The sequence below is a fragment of the Carassius gibelio genome, chromosome A14, assembly GCF_023724105.1.
Source record: "Carassius gibelio isolate Cgi1373 ecotype wild population from Czech Republic chromosome A14, carGib1.2-hapl.c, whole genome shotgun sequence".
In the NCBI taxonomy this organism is placed as follows: domain Eukaryota; kingdom Metazoa; phylum Chordata; class Actinopteri; order Cypriniformes; family Cyprinidae; genus Carassius; species Carassius gibelio.
The window spans coordinates 24,824,758-24,841,237 of record NC_068384.1 but is presented as its reverse complement, the minus strand read 5'-3'; the positions used below and the strand labels follow the sequence as shown (position 1 = coordinate 24,841,237).

At 37.4% G+C, this 16,480-nt stretch overlaps 2 protein-coding genes across 3 annotated transcripts in view; both read left to right on the top strand.

Moving 5' to 3' along the window:
• Positions 1–1,495, top strand: part of LOC128026950 (ligand-dependent nuclear receptor corepressor-like protein) — a 473,072-nt gene extending 471,577 nt beyond the window's left edge. Inside the window, exon 4 of the transcript XR_008186576.1 lies at positions 1,473–1,495. The gene's annotated coding sequence lies outside the window, so the exon portion shown is untranslated. The remainder of the gene's footprint in view (positions 1–1,472) is intronic.
• Positions 1–16,480, top strand: part of LOC128026947 (neuroligin-3) — a 197,254-nt gene that overhangs the window by 50,925 nt on the left and 129,849 nt on the right. Inside the window, exon 4 of one of the 2 annotated variants that reach the window (XM_052614248.1) lies at positions 8,752–8,811. The exons of the other annotated variant lie outside the window; for it this stretch is intronic. Within the exon in view, the coding sequence (XP_052470208.1) occupies positions 8,752–8,811 (60 nt within the window). The remainder of the gene's footprint in view (positions 1–8,751; positions 8,812–16,480) is intronic. 2 annotated transcript variants of the gene reach the window in all.

Genomic DNA, 16,480 nt, shown 5'->3' with positions numbered 1-16,480 from the left:
CAACATTCAGATGGTGGGGTCAGAATTTGTCATTAAGATAATTAAAGCATGGATCCATCCTGCCTTGTCTCAATGGTTCAGGCTGATGGTGGTGGTGTAATGGTGTGGGGGATATTTTCTTGGCACAATTTGGGCTCCTTAGTACCAACTGAGCATTGTTTAAACTAGGGGTGCTCCGATCACGATCGGCCGATCGTTAATGCGCATCTCGTCAGTAAAGCCGGTTTTCTAATCAGCGGTTAATTCCATCAGGTGCGTGATTTCACATAGAGCAGCTGTTAGTACACAGAGCCGTTGTTAACTGAGAAGATGCGCCAAAAAACGAGATGCGCATAATGATCGGCCGATTTTGATCGGAGCACCCCTAGTTTAAACACCACAGCCTACCTGAGTATCATTGCTGACCATGTCCATCCCTTTATGACTACAGTGTATCCATCTTCTGATTTCTACTTCCAGCAGGATAATGCACCATGTCACAAAGCTCAAATCATCTCAGACTGGTTTCTTGAACATGACAATGAGTTCACTTTACTTAAATGGCCTCCACAGTCACCAGATCTCAATCCAGCAGAGCAGCTTTGGGATGTGGTGGAACGGGAGATTCGCATCATGGATATGTTGCCGACAAATCTGCGGCAACTGTGTGATGCTATCATGTCAATATGGACTGAAATCTCTAAGGAATGTTTCCAACACCTTGTTAAATCTATGCCACAAAGAATTAAGGCAGTTCTGAAGGCAAGGGGAAAGGATTATTAGGAACACCATACTAATACTGTGTTTTACCCCCTTTTGCCAAAATAACTGCCTTACTTCTACGTGGCATTGATTTAACAAGGTGCTGAAAGCATTCTTTAGAAATGTTTGCCCATATTGATATGATAGCATCTTGTAGTTGATGGAGATTTGTGGGATGCACATCCAGGGCACGAAGTTCCCGTTCCACCACATCCCAAAAATGCTCTATTGGGTTGAGATCTGGTGACTGTGGGGGCCATTTAAGTAAGGTGAACTGATTGTCATGTTCAAGAAACCAATTTGAAATGATTCGAGCTTTGTGACATGGTGCATTATCCTGCTGGAAGTAGCCATCGGAGGATGGGGACATGGTGGTCATAAAGGGATGGACATGGTCAGAAACATTGCTCAGGTAGGTCGTGGCATTTAAACAATGCCCAATTGGAACTAACGGGCCTAAAGTGTGCCAAGAAAACATCCCCCACACAGTGGTGCATACAGTGGTAGCAAGACATGATGGATCCATTTTCTCATTTTGTTTACAAATTCTGATTCTACCATCTGAATGTCTCAACAGAAATCGAGACTCATCAGACCAGGCAACATTTTTCCAGTCTTCAACTGTCCAATTTTGGTGAGCTTGTGCAAATTGTAGCCTCTTTTTCCTATTTGTTGTGGAGATGAGTGGTACCCGGTGGGGTCTTCTGCTGTTGGTGCCGATCCGCCTCAAGGTTGTGCGTGTTGTGGCTTCACAACAATGCTCTGCTGAATACCTCGGTTATAACGAGTGGTTATTTCAGTCAACGTTGCTCTTCTATCAGCTTGAATCAGTCGGCCCATTCTCCTCTGACCTCTAGCATCACCAAGGCATTTTCGCCCACTGTACTGACACATACTGGATGTTTTTCCCTTTTCACAACATTCTTTGTAAACCCTAGAAATGGTTATGCGTGAACTAAGCAGATTGTGAAATACTGGCCCGTCTGGCACAAAATTGCTTAAATCACCTTTCTTTCCCATTCTTTGGAGTTCAGGAGACTGTCTTTAACTGCCATGTGATTGGTTGATTAGATAATTGCATCAATGAGAAATTGAACAGGTGTTCCTAATAATCCTTTAGGTGAGCGTGTATCTATCTATCTATCTATCTATCTATCTATCTATCTATCTATCTATCTATCTATATATATATATATATATATATATATATATATATATATATATATATATATATATATATAGATATATATATGCACAAGCTCTAAAGATCATTTATAGGCCACAATAAAATACTGTGAATGGTCTATGAATGATCTTTAGAGCTTGTGCAGTCAGAGATAAATTTGTATGTTTCAAAAAATACATTAAAATCAATTTACTTCCATAATACAGTATATGTATTTCCAAGTGATTCACCATGTTCAGTGAGTTGAGGGGCTGGACTTTTTTGGGGGAAATACTGTGCACTGGCCATTTGCAGAAAGACCAGGTCCAATTTGATTTACCTTAAATAAGTGGTTCTGCTGTTTTTAAATTATATTGTCATGAAAATATGTCACAGGGCTGTTCTAAAAGGGAGGGAGAGAGGGTTGTCAATAAAAAAATGCAAATATCCGGATAATTGGGAACAACAAACAAATAGGTTTATGAACTTCCAAAAGGAGACTGTACATCCATTCAGATGGATTAGTCAGAACCCATATTGACATTTTCCTTTGTCTTTGAAGTGTTAAAAGCTGTTAATGCATACAGAATAATCCGTAAAGTTGCAAAAATTAAGGTCAAACCCAAAGATATCTTCTTTATAAAAGTAAATGCTCATCCATGCCCTCCTAAAATTACTTGTTCAGACACGCCCCTACATGTCTACATCACTGTGTGGAAGATTTGCATAACGCCACCCAAATATATATTCAATGAGTGAAGGTGTTACTTTTATTCTCACTGTTCTCACTGTTGTATTGTTGCCGCCGCCACCATGAAGTGGAGATGCTGTGTGTTTTGTTGTGAAAGCCAAACTACTTTGTTTTGCCTTCCAAAAATATTTGAGTGTGTGCAGCTTATTTTACAGAGGAAAGTTTCCTGAACCTGGTAAGAGGCGTAATATTTCTGTCACACGCTTGAGGAATTCAGCCAATCATAATTCACTAGATAGCTGGCCAGTCAGAGCACACCACACTTTTCAGAACGATGAGCTTTGTAAAAATCGATGTGTTTCAGAAAGGCGGTGCATAGAGGAGCAATAATAATGTACATTATGTGTAAAATAATCAGTTTTTTTTTTTTTTTACTTAAACTGTGTAAACACATGGGATTACACCAAATACACAAAATAATGTTCTTTTTAGCAACGTCATATGACCTCTTTAAATTAAAACTTGGAAAATGTATAATTTTAATTCTAAGTTTAACCAAGAAAACTTATTTTTACAGTTTTACAATAAACATTTTGGTGTTGTGTGTATCATGACTTGATGTCCAATGTAAAACTGGAAATTAAATACATTACAATGAACAACATTTTTATTGTTAATTTCAGTATTAATGAATTAACACAAGGGTCTTCAGTCTTTTTCAGATCAAGGACTGCTGTAAAGCAAGTCACAAAATTTCTCTAATTAAGTTCCATGACTGATCCGGGTGTCTACTGGGGGGGGATTATAATAATCATTTTAATATAAAATGTCTGTGTAAATTGGCCTATATTCGACTTATAATTATAGGCCTTATAAGGCCTATAATTACATTCATATATAATAAATATAGACCCACATCATTTATACTTGTAAATAAAGTTATTATTATTTATTTACAGGATTGTATATTTGTACATTACATATTTTATGTGGGAGAGACAACATTAAGCTTTAGCTTCTTAATTGTAGCTTTGGCTGAGCTCAGTAATTGTTGGACCTCCTGCAGCAGGAACCACTGCAGACTCCCTAGGGTCACAGGCTCCCTGTTGAAGACCCCTGCATGAACTAAGGCTAATTTATAAAAACTTGGAAGTGTTAAAATGTATTAGCATATGTAGAAATTAACATTAACCAAGATTAATGGCTGTAAAAGTTTTCATTTTTAGCTAATGTCAGCTATTGCAGTAACTAATATTAATGTATAAAAGACCTCTGTAAAACACTATTACAAGAACAATTTACACATATTTTCCATTTTCTGTTTCATACATGCTGAATACTGAACACACACACACATAAACATATATTTTAAAAACATGATACTAGGAGGCGCTTGAATTCTGTAGGCTAAACTTCAATGCAATCTTCAATGCATTTCGTTTTTATCTGTTTATATATTCAGTTTAAGAATTCCCTGAGATGAATCACGCTGTTAATAGAATGTTTAATGCTTAAAGGGTGTTTTTTAAAGATTGCATTAATACAATTCCCCAAGTACAGGGTCAATTATGTTTATTTGCTTCTATTAACATAATATTCCAACACTGGCTACACATTTCCTATGAAATGTGGATGCATGATGAAATCTTTCGGGGAGCTATTTCCGTCATGTTTCAAATGGGCTCTGACAGATTACTTATTAGGAGAGAATTCTCACTGTATGTTTGGCTTTGGTGTAGTTTAGTGGTTTGAGAGAAGGGAACTTGGTGGGATCAAACCAGAGATTGTATTTTCAAGGCATTCAGTGAGTAGCGTGGTTTTTTTTTCCCATGAGAAAGACGATTCACTATGAATCATATTCTAGCAGTCTGCCAACGTGATGGAAACTGTTAAGTGCTGGAATCTGAACTAGGCTCTGCCTGAGCGATGACGGATAATAAAATAGCATGAAAATCGCTTTTGGATAGTTCAACTTTTCCAGGGTTTGAAATGTGTGCGTATATAGCCGCAGGCGAAGTTGCATGGCAAATAGCGATGGTATAAATGGAGAAAGGGGTGGGCGGAAGTTAAGGAAGAAAGGCACAAGGGAAGCGGATGTCCCCTTCGCTTGATATGGAACGGCTCTCTTAAATGTGTGGCAGCCCATAGGCCTGGGGTGAGTGGAGTCATGCCAGTGGCACTTCATTCAGTCTGACTTGAAATGCAAGACACAGCTTATCCAGGAAGTTTTTGTTGGGATCCCACACTGCTCACTGGCCCAGTATATCTGCCCGTTCACAGCTCAGTGTCTCCCAAAAGCTTTTTGTTGTTAGTCCTTCTATAAAGGGCTGGTTATTCTTCCAAGGTCGAGCTGTAGCTGTTTTCGTGATCTATATGTCGCTGATTTGTTTCATCTTAAGAGGCACGCCAAAAACAGAACGTAAACAGAATGTACGTCTTCGACAGAAACAGCCGAGGATTTCAATAAAATATTTCAGCGATCTTTTTTTTTTTTTTTTTTTTACGCATTCTTTGCAGTCATTCTTACTTATTGGCGCAGCGGTTAACACCAAGGACAGCTCATAATGTGCTCCTCTATTTATCCAGCACTTGTAATAAAAACAAAAGCCTGTGATATAAATGTCCTCTGGGCTACTAAAGCCCTGGTGTAAATTTTTGGCTGTCCTTTCTCTAGGATTATAGTCTCCTTAACCTTTAAAGTCGACATCAAGTTAAAATTGGTCCTATTTTCCTTCTTAATACATGTGCCTGGTTAGATTTTTTATGCAATTTATTATTGTACAACAGTCTTCTGAAATAAATTTCCTTTGTACAGACATCACCTAGGCCACATGAATGGGGAAACCATTTAACCAATTGTTCAATTGCTATTTATTCTTTCTAAATAGATGAGTTTATGGGAGTAATAGCGTTTATGGGAGTAATAGCAAATAAGAACCCTTCCTCACTCTCAAGGTATCTGATATCGCTGCATATCTACATTTGGACTACTTAGGTGCTGCTTTTTGGAATACATTATTGCAATTACTTGGTTATATTTAGGATTAGCTGCTCAAATCTGACTATGGTATATGTATATGTCCTTTAAAAATCTAAAACTATACTATAATAAAAAATAGATGAGTCCCAAACACTGCTTTAGCTCGCAAACCATATTTAAAAAAAGTTTTCATCATGCAAAAATATTTCATAAATATTTAACATTTCTATTCTAACTGTAAATACATAATAGTGCCTATATTTTAGATTCTACATCCATATTGTTTGTTTCAGCATCTAGCCAAATGTACAAAAATATATATGTTTTTATAACTGTAAATGTTATGTATGACCAGGCTGGTTTTATATTGTTGACAAATGGTTAGGTTTAGGGGTCATGAATACAGATGGCAGCAAACAGGTTTTGCAGTCACAGGCCAGCTGAGCAACTGCCACTGAGATGAATAGTTTTCTACAGGTATTGTTCATTTTAATTAATTAATTTGGCCTGGTCTTTTCTGCTACAAGACGTCAGTTTTCACCAGCCTGTAAATTCCCGATTGATAAAATAAGTTTCCACTCTGCATTTTAATCACGGTGCACTTGGAAATAGCTCACATTACAGGAGTAAGATGGGCTCTCAGTCAATCTTTCACCTAGGATTGATACCGAAATCTGTATATGTCACATTGAAATCCATTTCCAGAAGTAACAAAAGATACAATTCTATGACGAATGCTGTGGAATGAGAGAGAGAGAATCCTAAACAGAGAAGGCGAGTAAGACCACAGGAGGATTTGAGACAGACAGTAAAGTGAATACCATCTCGGACTGTTAGAAGTCAACATTTCGCCAATAGGTCTCTTGCCACACTGTGACCTTTCCGATATGTAAATCTGGGCTCAATCCATTGTGCCTTTGACCCTCTTCTCCTGCTTTTCAGAATGGGATGCACTTTACATTCACTGACACATAGGTCACACAGGATGTATTAGCTCACTGTAAAAACAAAAGTGTATGGAGACAGTGACAGGATGTCGTCCTCTGCAGCTCATATTATGTAAAGTGCTATAGTACTGAATAGAGCTGGGAATTTTATTTAGAACAGGTTCAATTTTAAACCAATTGTTTTCATGGAATTCATTTGCGTCAACGGTTCTTTAACAGTCATGTTTTAATGTTCATACAGATGAAACACTGTACTGAAAGGGTGGTGCTATGACAAGCAATACAGTGTTTTACCTGAAAAGTGAATGCAATGAAATGTCAAAGTGAATAGAGTACTGAAATTTTGGTTCCATTTTATCTTAAGGAAAAATTCTCACTGTTAAGTAGTTGCTTATTGGTATGCATATGACTAGTTTATTGGATGTTGATGAGTACTTACAAAGCATATATTAATGCCTGATTATGCATGACCATATTTTAAATCCCTTAATCTGACCACATACCTAACCTTAACAACTACCTACTATTAATAAGCAGCTAATTAGCAGTTTATTGAGGCAATAGTCATAGTAAATAGTTTGTTAATAGAAGAGAGAATTGGGACCATCAAATTAAGTGGAAACAAAATCAGTTTGGATTAGTCTAGTGACTAGACAATTTTAATAAAAAATATCAAAATATAATTCCAAAACAATATTCAAAGACAGTGTTTTTGGAATCGTTAAGGAACTGGCATTCCTATTAAATCCCAGTTATCCAGATAATTCCCATTCCTTGTGCTAAATTAAAGAAATCAAATGAATGCAGCATTTGACCTTCAAATGTTAAATATTAGTTGCCTGTGCATAATAAATGACTTCAAATACAGCCTTAATTCATTAAATTCATCATTCATTGATAAATGGTTGATAAATCCAAGGGTCTTGCACTTGATTTGTAGTATTTCAAAATTAGATTTTCACTAATGTGTTTAACATCTGCCATGCAGAAACCTTGGGACTGTGAATACTCTCAATGAAAAATAATAGAGTTTACTGGAACTGCAACACAATGCCATTAAATCCAGATGCACTATAAAGGACATTCGAAATGACAGTGCTTTCTCGCCTCGGGGATCACAGCTGCCACCTCGCTCAAACAGTGCTTTACTTCAAAATAACAGTGTGATGCCACATACCTACTACAATGCACATATGAAACAGGTTGTACCACTAAAGTTTTGCATTTCTTAAAAGAGAAAAAAACTTTCATTTATGAATTGCATTTAAGAGTTTTGTGGAAATCTCTTTAAAAGATTGACCTCACTACTCTGATCACTAATCTGATCATTTCCCAAGAGATGTAAGACATCATTAATCACTGATTAATAATGATTTTGCCAAGTAGGGAAAGTTCCTGGAACAGCAGTTCAATTGACCCAACAGATTTTAGGGTTAGATTTAGGGTTAGGGTTGTGATAATTGCCATAGTGGTTTGACACAAATGCAGTTCCAGGACAAACAAATCATGTTGAACAAAGAATGTGCTAATTCTCCAACTGCACAAACACTGTTGATGACATTGGTGATGTGATAGTAGAGGAACTGTAGCTTTAATTTGTAATGAATACTAATGTTGAAATTATTGCACTTTGAACAGCAGAGTCACATATATATGCAGACATTTTAAAACAGGAAGACTGATAATGAATATTTGTCTATCATTATAAATTGTAGCTTGTCTTGTTAATGCTTTTTATTTATCTATAGTGTGTTAAGCTCTTGACCCTCTGAAAAGTATGTTATTTATTTTAATGCAACTCTGCAGCACTCATTGTATTTAAGTACTACTTTGTAAAAAAAAAAAAAAAAAAACTATGTATGACGTGTAATATGAGGAACAGAATTAATAAGAGGGTCGAACTCAACTGATAATTTATTTCAATATTCTGCTATTATGTACATAAAATGAGCTGTCATTGTTTAAGCCATTTAATCTAATGTCAGCCAAATTCTAACCTCTTATTAGGTTGTGTTCTAATCGATGCACATTATGTGAACTTGTTTCTGTATACATCAACAATCATGTTATACATTTAAATGATGTGTGTTATTGACCAGTTTCATGTAAGTTCAAATACTGTCTAATATTAATCATGTATAGCTTTTTTTTTTCATTTCCTGTCTTGATGATCATACTATTTTGAATTATCCTGTGTTTCTCTGTATTTTTCCTGCTTTACTAACAGGAACCCATTCCAAAAAACAGGGCGAGGATTTATCTGATAACGACGGTGATGAAGATGAAGGTATTCACTTTGGTGACAAAAGACATTTGCATGTCTTGGATATTTTTTTCCTCTGTACTTTGACTGCAGCCCTCCCTTGTGCACCTTCCCTCATGGTCCTTTGTATGGATGTGGTGGATGACTGTGCTTCAATACTATCATGTCAGGGAGATTTTTAAGAATGAGAGTGAATTGCGTAGGTGCAGCGTGGCTTCTGATGTTTTTTTATATGGTATATCTTAGGCTATAATTGTATTATGGGTAACTCGTGGCCTAATGGTTAGAGAGTTTGACTCGTAAGGCTGTGGGTTCGAATCTTGGGCCGGCAATACCACGATTGAGGTGCCCTTTAGCAAGACACCGAACCCTCAACTGCTCCCCTGGTGCTACAGTATAAATGGCTGCCCACTGCTCTGGGTGTGTGTTCATGGTGTGTGTGTGCACTTTGGATGGGTTAAATGCAGAGCATGGATTCTGAGTATAAGTGACCATAATTGGCTGTTTGTCACTTTCCCTTTTTTTTCACTTAATTTGTGCAGTGGTTCTCAATTGGTTTGGCTTCACAACCCAACATAGTACCAACATTATTTATCATATAAAAGTATTTTAAAAAAAGTGCTTAAAATCATATGAAATATATTTATATGACCATGAACAACTTAGGCCCAACAATATGCTATTGTGTATTTGGTTTCTTTACATTTTATTGCTTAAATTGAATAGAGACAGTAATATTGGTGGATTGATGGATACTATAATATATATATATATATATATATATATATATATATATATATATATATATATATATATTAGATGCACAGGATCAGTCTCTCTTTCATCTCGTAGTTCCGTGGCAGATGGTGTCAAAGATGAAATTATTTGAACCCTGAGCATTGTGTTACAGTGCTTGATCTGCATGCAACATAACACAGACTGTATAGCTGATGCATGATGCCTCATTCCACTGAGTCTCATTTAGTTGTGTAATAGCTGTATAGAATTGGATCCTAGGCAATAATACAGTGCTAATGACATGTTGATTATGTGGTAATTAAAATCTATTTGTTGTGATTTGGCTCCTGTATATATTTTACTTGCATGCAAGACTAGCACTCTCTGTGTTCAGCAACATGGAGACACATATGAGCAAGCGTGGGATATCACATTACAGTTTTTAAAACAGGCGAATGGATTTAGATGATGAGAGAGGCTGACAAGTTGTGGTAAGAAGATTAGCAACAGAGCAGGAAAAAGCATGCGCACAAGAGAAGTTGCCAATCAGCAAGAGCATTGTTCACTTTCAGCATTTATCTTGGGATATTCTGGGCCCAGGGTGGATATATGGTGAGATTAGAATAGGGAAAGTATTCTTCCCCAGTTAGTGCGAAAAGCTTAAAGCACAAAATCTCGAATCATGTTATTGTTGTTCCTTTATGCTCCTAAACTGACAGTAGATTTTATAGGTGAGGGACATGTTCAATGCTGGGGTTATGGTCAAGCTGTACACCACTACTGAGCCTTTGTTGGTTTAGACCAAGTGCTGATCTCAGTTCTTGCCTGGTTGGCCACATTAATCATGTTCAGGTGCTGCATCAAAGCTGGCACTTTGCATTTGCCATTCTACTGTTGTACATTAAGGTGTCTAAGGCTGAAATGGGAACCAAAGCTACTCAAGTTTGAATCAGTCAAGGATATTAACAGCAATGTTAATCAACATGCTTTCTTCAATACCAACGGAGGCAGAGGCCTTGTAATGCACACATCTTATCCCTCCACATGTAGGGAAGCTTCCCTTGGGAGGATTTGGACTTTCAATCCAAAGCTGTTGCAATTGGCTGGTTCAGACAATCCAATTTCTGACTCGTGCAAATGTGGTGGCTCTCCATGAAAACTCTAGCAGGCTCCAGCAGTCAAGCAGCATGTCTTTACAGAAGCTTTTCCTCTTGGTCTGGAGGTTGGATTTATGGACACAGCAGTCCCAGTGGGACATGGATTCAGCTCTGGATTGAGATGTAGTCCACCGAGATATCCATGTTCTAGCCCAAGGCATGTTTTTGCATGAGGTACCAATTACCCTGCATCAATGGCCTGCGTGTTTTTCCTTGACTCTGAATGGCCCAGGGGTATGACGTCAACAGTGACAATAGAGAGCATGGCTTGTGAAGCATGCCAGAACATTAAAAGAAAAAAAAAGAATACAAAGCAGGCAAAGGTGGCAAATGAGTTGACCCTTGATCAGGAGGTTGTGGTTGGTAAATAGTTGAGCCTCACTTCCTTGTTAAAGCATTTCGGGTTAGTTATCAAATGTAAGAGTGCGACAAATTAGTTTTGACACTCAAACAGTGCTGGAATGATATTCCACTTCGGCCAAATATATATAAGCATGCCCCGTTTGTCTAACAAGGCATACAAGTCAAAGCAACAATACTCAGATACAGAAACAAGAATTGATGTGCCACTACATATTTACAATAGATAGCAATAGTGAGCATGGCACATTGTTCACCTTACAACCTCTACTCTTTGCTGACTACATATCATTGTGAATCTAGGCCATTCTTACTTGGCAAACAATTCTAGACGACATCACCACACACTTAACCCTTTGCCAGATCAACCAGGAGCCTTTAGGCACAAATTATTGCAACTATGTGAATACATCCCAGTCGTTCCATCTCTTTCTGCTCACTCTGACTGAATCAAAGTTTATCTACTTCTAGAAAGGAATGCATGCAAGTAAGTTGATATGTCAGTATTATGACATCTATGTGTAATTTAATGTGCATTAATTTGGGATGCATCAGTCCTAATCTGGTTTACTTTATGGGATGAATACAATGTGACTTGGGATTCAGCCCAGACATCTGTCTTTACTTCTGAAATAGTTTGGGCTCATATGACATAATGTAACTAGCAAGCTGTTGGCATCATTTCTCAGCTGGTGGTCCTTATTTCAGTCATCAGATTTGGCACAAACAGATTGCAGTGCCTATCATTCTGTAGAGCATCACTGGCAATTAAGTCAACCTTAACCTTAATGTGCTATTAATGTGCTATTACACATAGTTTTAACATCTACCGGTACAGTTTGCACTGAGGTATACTGTTATGGTACTGGTACATTAAGTAGGTGTATATTTAGGCACAGGGAACTAATTCTTTATGTAGAGCATGGCAGAAGTGATATATTGGGTTTGGCTCACAGGAAAACTTACCTTGTCTCATGTGTATGTTTTCTCCCCCATTGCTGACAAATAGATGCACTTTGCTATTGTTTGGCTCGCTTATCCATGTGCCATAATCGGACAAAAAAAAACCTTCCTTCCTCCAGACCAAGCCAGCTCCACCTGCTAAGGTGTTAGGATGGATTTCACTCAGTGTCCAGTCTAGAATGGAGTTCAGTGCCTACCATCACACAAGATGAATTAAATAAGCAATTGGCCAAATTGGATGTATGCCTGTTAAAAATGTTGTGCCAATAGTTGAAGGAACAGAATGGGAACATTTTTGGAATAAAGGTTGCTTTGTGGGCTAGTAATTTGAACAAACTCCTAAGCTTAATATTAGACTTTGGTGTGTTACCTGTCCCAAATTTTATGTTACAAACATTACTTACGATGTTTTCATGGAAGACAATACATTGGGTTGATTGCTGAAAACATACTTAAGGTCCGTTCACACCAAAACGAGCAACCCAGGCTCATTGGAAATACATGGTTTTGGCAATCTTTCTGTAACACCAATATTTCGTACCCTACTGCGAATTTCACAGCAGTTTTAAAGTGGGCAGTGGTAAACTCTCTTCATGTTTTCATTTAATCAGTTCAAGCACATACTGCTGCATTTTTATTATGTTGATTAAGGTACATATTGTGGTGGTTTAAACTGGGCAATGTCACTAAAAATGTAATTCTCTATTGTGTTAAAAAGTAGCATACCTCATACACCAAACCCATACCTTAACCTACCTGATAGTGTTAACAAATGCAAAAGTGATTTAAAAAAACATTTGCTGATGCAGCTAAAAGGTATTGGCTTTTGAAATCTCATAGCATGTTAAAATTTGTTTTCATAGCATAGTAGTAGTTTTGCAGAATTGTAGGCAAAGACATGTATTTCCAATGAGTCTGGCTAGCAACAGGATGTTGGGTGCAAATATTCAGTGCAGTAAATATTTTTATTTAATTGAATGGTTGTTAATGCCTCTCTTTACAGACTGACACAAATATTTGCATACGTTCAATGCTATAGAGGATTTTTTTGAGAGGTGTTATATAATCTCATCACACTGCAAATAAAGCTGGCGAAAAACTGCCCAGATTTTTTGCTGAACATTTGTGCTGCTGAGAGAAGGCCTTCACACTGAAAGAGGGTTCCTGAACTCTATCTGCTAAATAAACCAGAACATCATTAAAAGCTCACCTGCGCTATTTAAGCAACCACCCAGACATCCTAGCAGTGTGGTGATTGGTTTTGAATGGGCAAACTGCACTCACTTTAAAAAAAATCTATAATTCCTTGGCTCAGTCTCAGGAAATTGTTGCAAATTCTTGGGAGTATGGTAATTTACCATAATTATAAGCTCTTTGCAGGTGTGTGTGTGGTAGTGCTTTTGGTTAGTAGCGTGTGAGGTGTCTGATGTGGAATCTGCATGGTGGTGCAGTATGTTTCAGAACTGTCTTCACCCTTTTCTGTCTCTCTTTTGGTCTCTCCCTCATCATAAATCTGGGCTTCAAAGAGCACATCAAACCACCTGTTTCTGTGTTAGTACCATTACATTTAATACACAAACACTGCAGCCCAGTCTCAAGAACTCACCTTCTTCAAAGGTCACTCATCCCATCTGGATTGAGGTTGAGCAATTGAAATTAAAGTCTACAAATTGCCAAATTAAAATCTTTTGCATTTCACGCCAATATATGTTATTAAAACTTTTATTTAAAACACTGCTGTAACATCACACCCTGCACCCTAATATGCCTTCTCTCTTACTGCACTGTTTGCAAAAAGCATTATGTGAAATTAGTAGCATGTCCATAAAACAGTACCCAAGAAATATCCATATGCCATTCTACTTCGCAAATGTGCAACCAATTTACTATACAATGAGGCTATAGAATTCTATTAATGTGTACTTAATAGAGCATAATTTATTAATGGTCACAAAGTTCTTCATCAAACCACTCTTAATGGTACGTGATTTTGGCCACAACAAACTTGCAAAATTCCTAACACCCCAGAAGCCACTTCAACTGCATAACAATGTTCTAACAGTGTTGTTGTCGAAGACAGATTGAGGTAGACAGTGTATGAAGGCTCCGTGTGTATATTATGCATTTTCCTGCAGAGTCCGAGTCATGCTGGATTCAGAAATATTCAGTCTGACCTGAAAATGTCTTCAACATTTATGTAATCGGTGATTAGTGTCTAAAAGTCAAAACCTCAGCTGGGGAGCTCATACAATGCTCACAATAAGAATGTTTGACATATTCCATGTTTTACAGCATCAGTGCTAGTCTAGGCCACTTATCAGTGCTCACGCTGTCCAGTTCCTCCAGAGTGACAGGCCGTTGAGAGGTGGCCCGTTGAGAATTTTGAGAGGTTCACAGATAGCCTGACGCATCCTCCTCCTGAGCTTTCAAGACACGCTGAGCGCTGCCGCCCAGGTCTGACATCCACCATATTTTAACACCCTAACCACAACTCTGATGGAGATGCAGAAGACTTTGTGAAGAAGGTCGTTCTACCCAGGTCTTCACCTTCTTTAGTTCACTTGGAGATGATTGATGGAGGTTACATAAAGGAAAAGATGCATGCCGCCCGCTGCTTTTGAATATGAGTTTGTGTGAGTGTGTGTAATAAATGAATGTCAGGTTTACATGTCAAATAACATAATTGTACTGTACATTCATGAAGCTGACATTTCAGTTAATTTCCTATTGTTTCACCCTTTCTGTACATGGTCTTTTATGTCCTTTTTATTTAAATGATATGTTTGTGAAATGCAATTGTCTTTATCATGTCTTTTAATCAAAATTTCTCTTCTTTTTCCTCAGGACATGAATTCTGAATATTATGTGCTCAAGATGTCTTTAATGGGAAACCGATTTTGACATTAAACATGAATAATTGGTAGAGAAGAGATCAGTTAGCAGAGTATTGTGTTTTTTTTTTTTTTTTACATCATTCTGACATGATGTGAATCAACAAAAGAGGTTACTGATAACACTGACATGACTAATATGTGTATCTATGTTTTTTTCTAATTGATCTTTTTCATTGATCTCATCCTGTGCATCCCTAGTGCAGGAAGTTGTGTGCATTTTTCTCTCTCTCACCTTCTGTTTCCACTCCATACATTGTCTTTCTTCCGTACGATAAGTGTCAACAGAGAATTGTCATTACAAAGCAGTGCCTTATCATACTTCTCTCAGATACCAGATAACCGTAAATGTTTCAGCTGCCGGATCTGAAATGGAAAAATTCTATACAAATCAGTTCTCGCTTGTTTCATCAGATCAGGAGCGTAACATACAAATGTGTTTTTGCAATGTAGACATTAAGCTCAGACAGCGGCACAGTGGTTGCAAATAACATGTTTTTTTTTTTTTTTTTGCAAGAAAAAGCCAGCCGACCGCTTACATGCAAATGGGCACATCTTTGATAGGAGGGCTTGAATGCAAACAGGGGCAAATGCACTGGAGTGGTGTTTGCAATTAGCCATTCTCAAAGATTCTGAGTTTTGATCTGCCGTATCCATGGCAACCCTCAATACAATACAGCATTTTGAGTATTAGCCCAGCAGTGTTCGCTTCTCAAGGATTCTGTCTCTTTCATCTCAGTAGAGAGACAATTTTTTTCTGTTTAATATTATGTCATTAACAGAAAATAACAAACTTATGATGGTTGTTTGCGTAATGTCCATATAAAAACATTAAGCGAAATAAGGAAGTATGTTCTTCTAAACCTCTATTACAGTCTTTCTTCTGGGAAGCACAAAAGGAGATCTTGAATAGAATGTTCAAGCTTCTGTTTTCCTTATTATGAAAGTGAATGGCGGTGTGCTGTCAAGCTCCAAAAATGAGTTTATATGAGGTATCGGACAATAGCTTTGTTTGAGGAACATACTGACGTTCAAGTAATTCTTAAGATTTTTTAAAATGGGTTATATGTAAGGATTATCATGTGTTAATCACTTTGTTTTATTGTATTTTTTTTTTTTTTTTTTTTGCCAATGTGTGAATAGCTTGTAATGAAATGTAAAAAAACATTTTCTATGAAAGCCTGTAGGCAAATTTTCATGTGAAGGACTTGGATTTTTCCTGGGAAAATCAAATGTTCATGATATTTACGCATGCTCCCAAGAACCTCTCTTCCAAAATAAATGCTTTTACAGTGTTCAGGTTAATGTCAAAGAGCTTTTGTGTACTGTAGTGGCAATGTGTCATGCACAGTGTCATTTTTCTTACCTCATCTGTCAACATGATACCAGACCGGTGAAGTGCAGAGCTGGTGCAAACATATCCACATCAGCAACATCACTATCATTAGATGCTTTCCTAACTGCTGCTTTCTCGTGTTGTCATTTTTGCTGTGCAACACATATTTACAAATTCATCTAAATGTCGCTCTCATCAGCGTGGGTGGCATCAGGATATCCATCAACTGTTTATTGCTGCAAGTATTT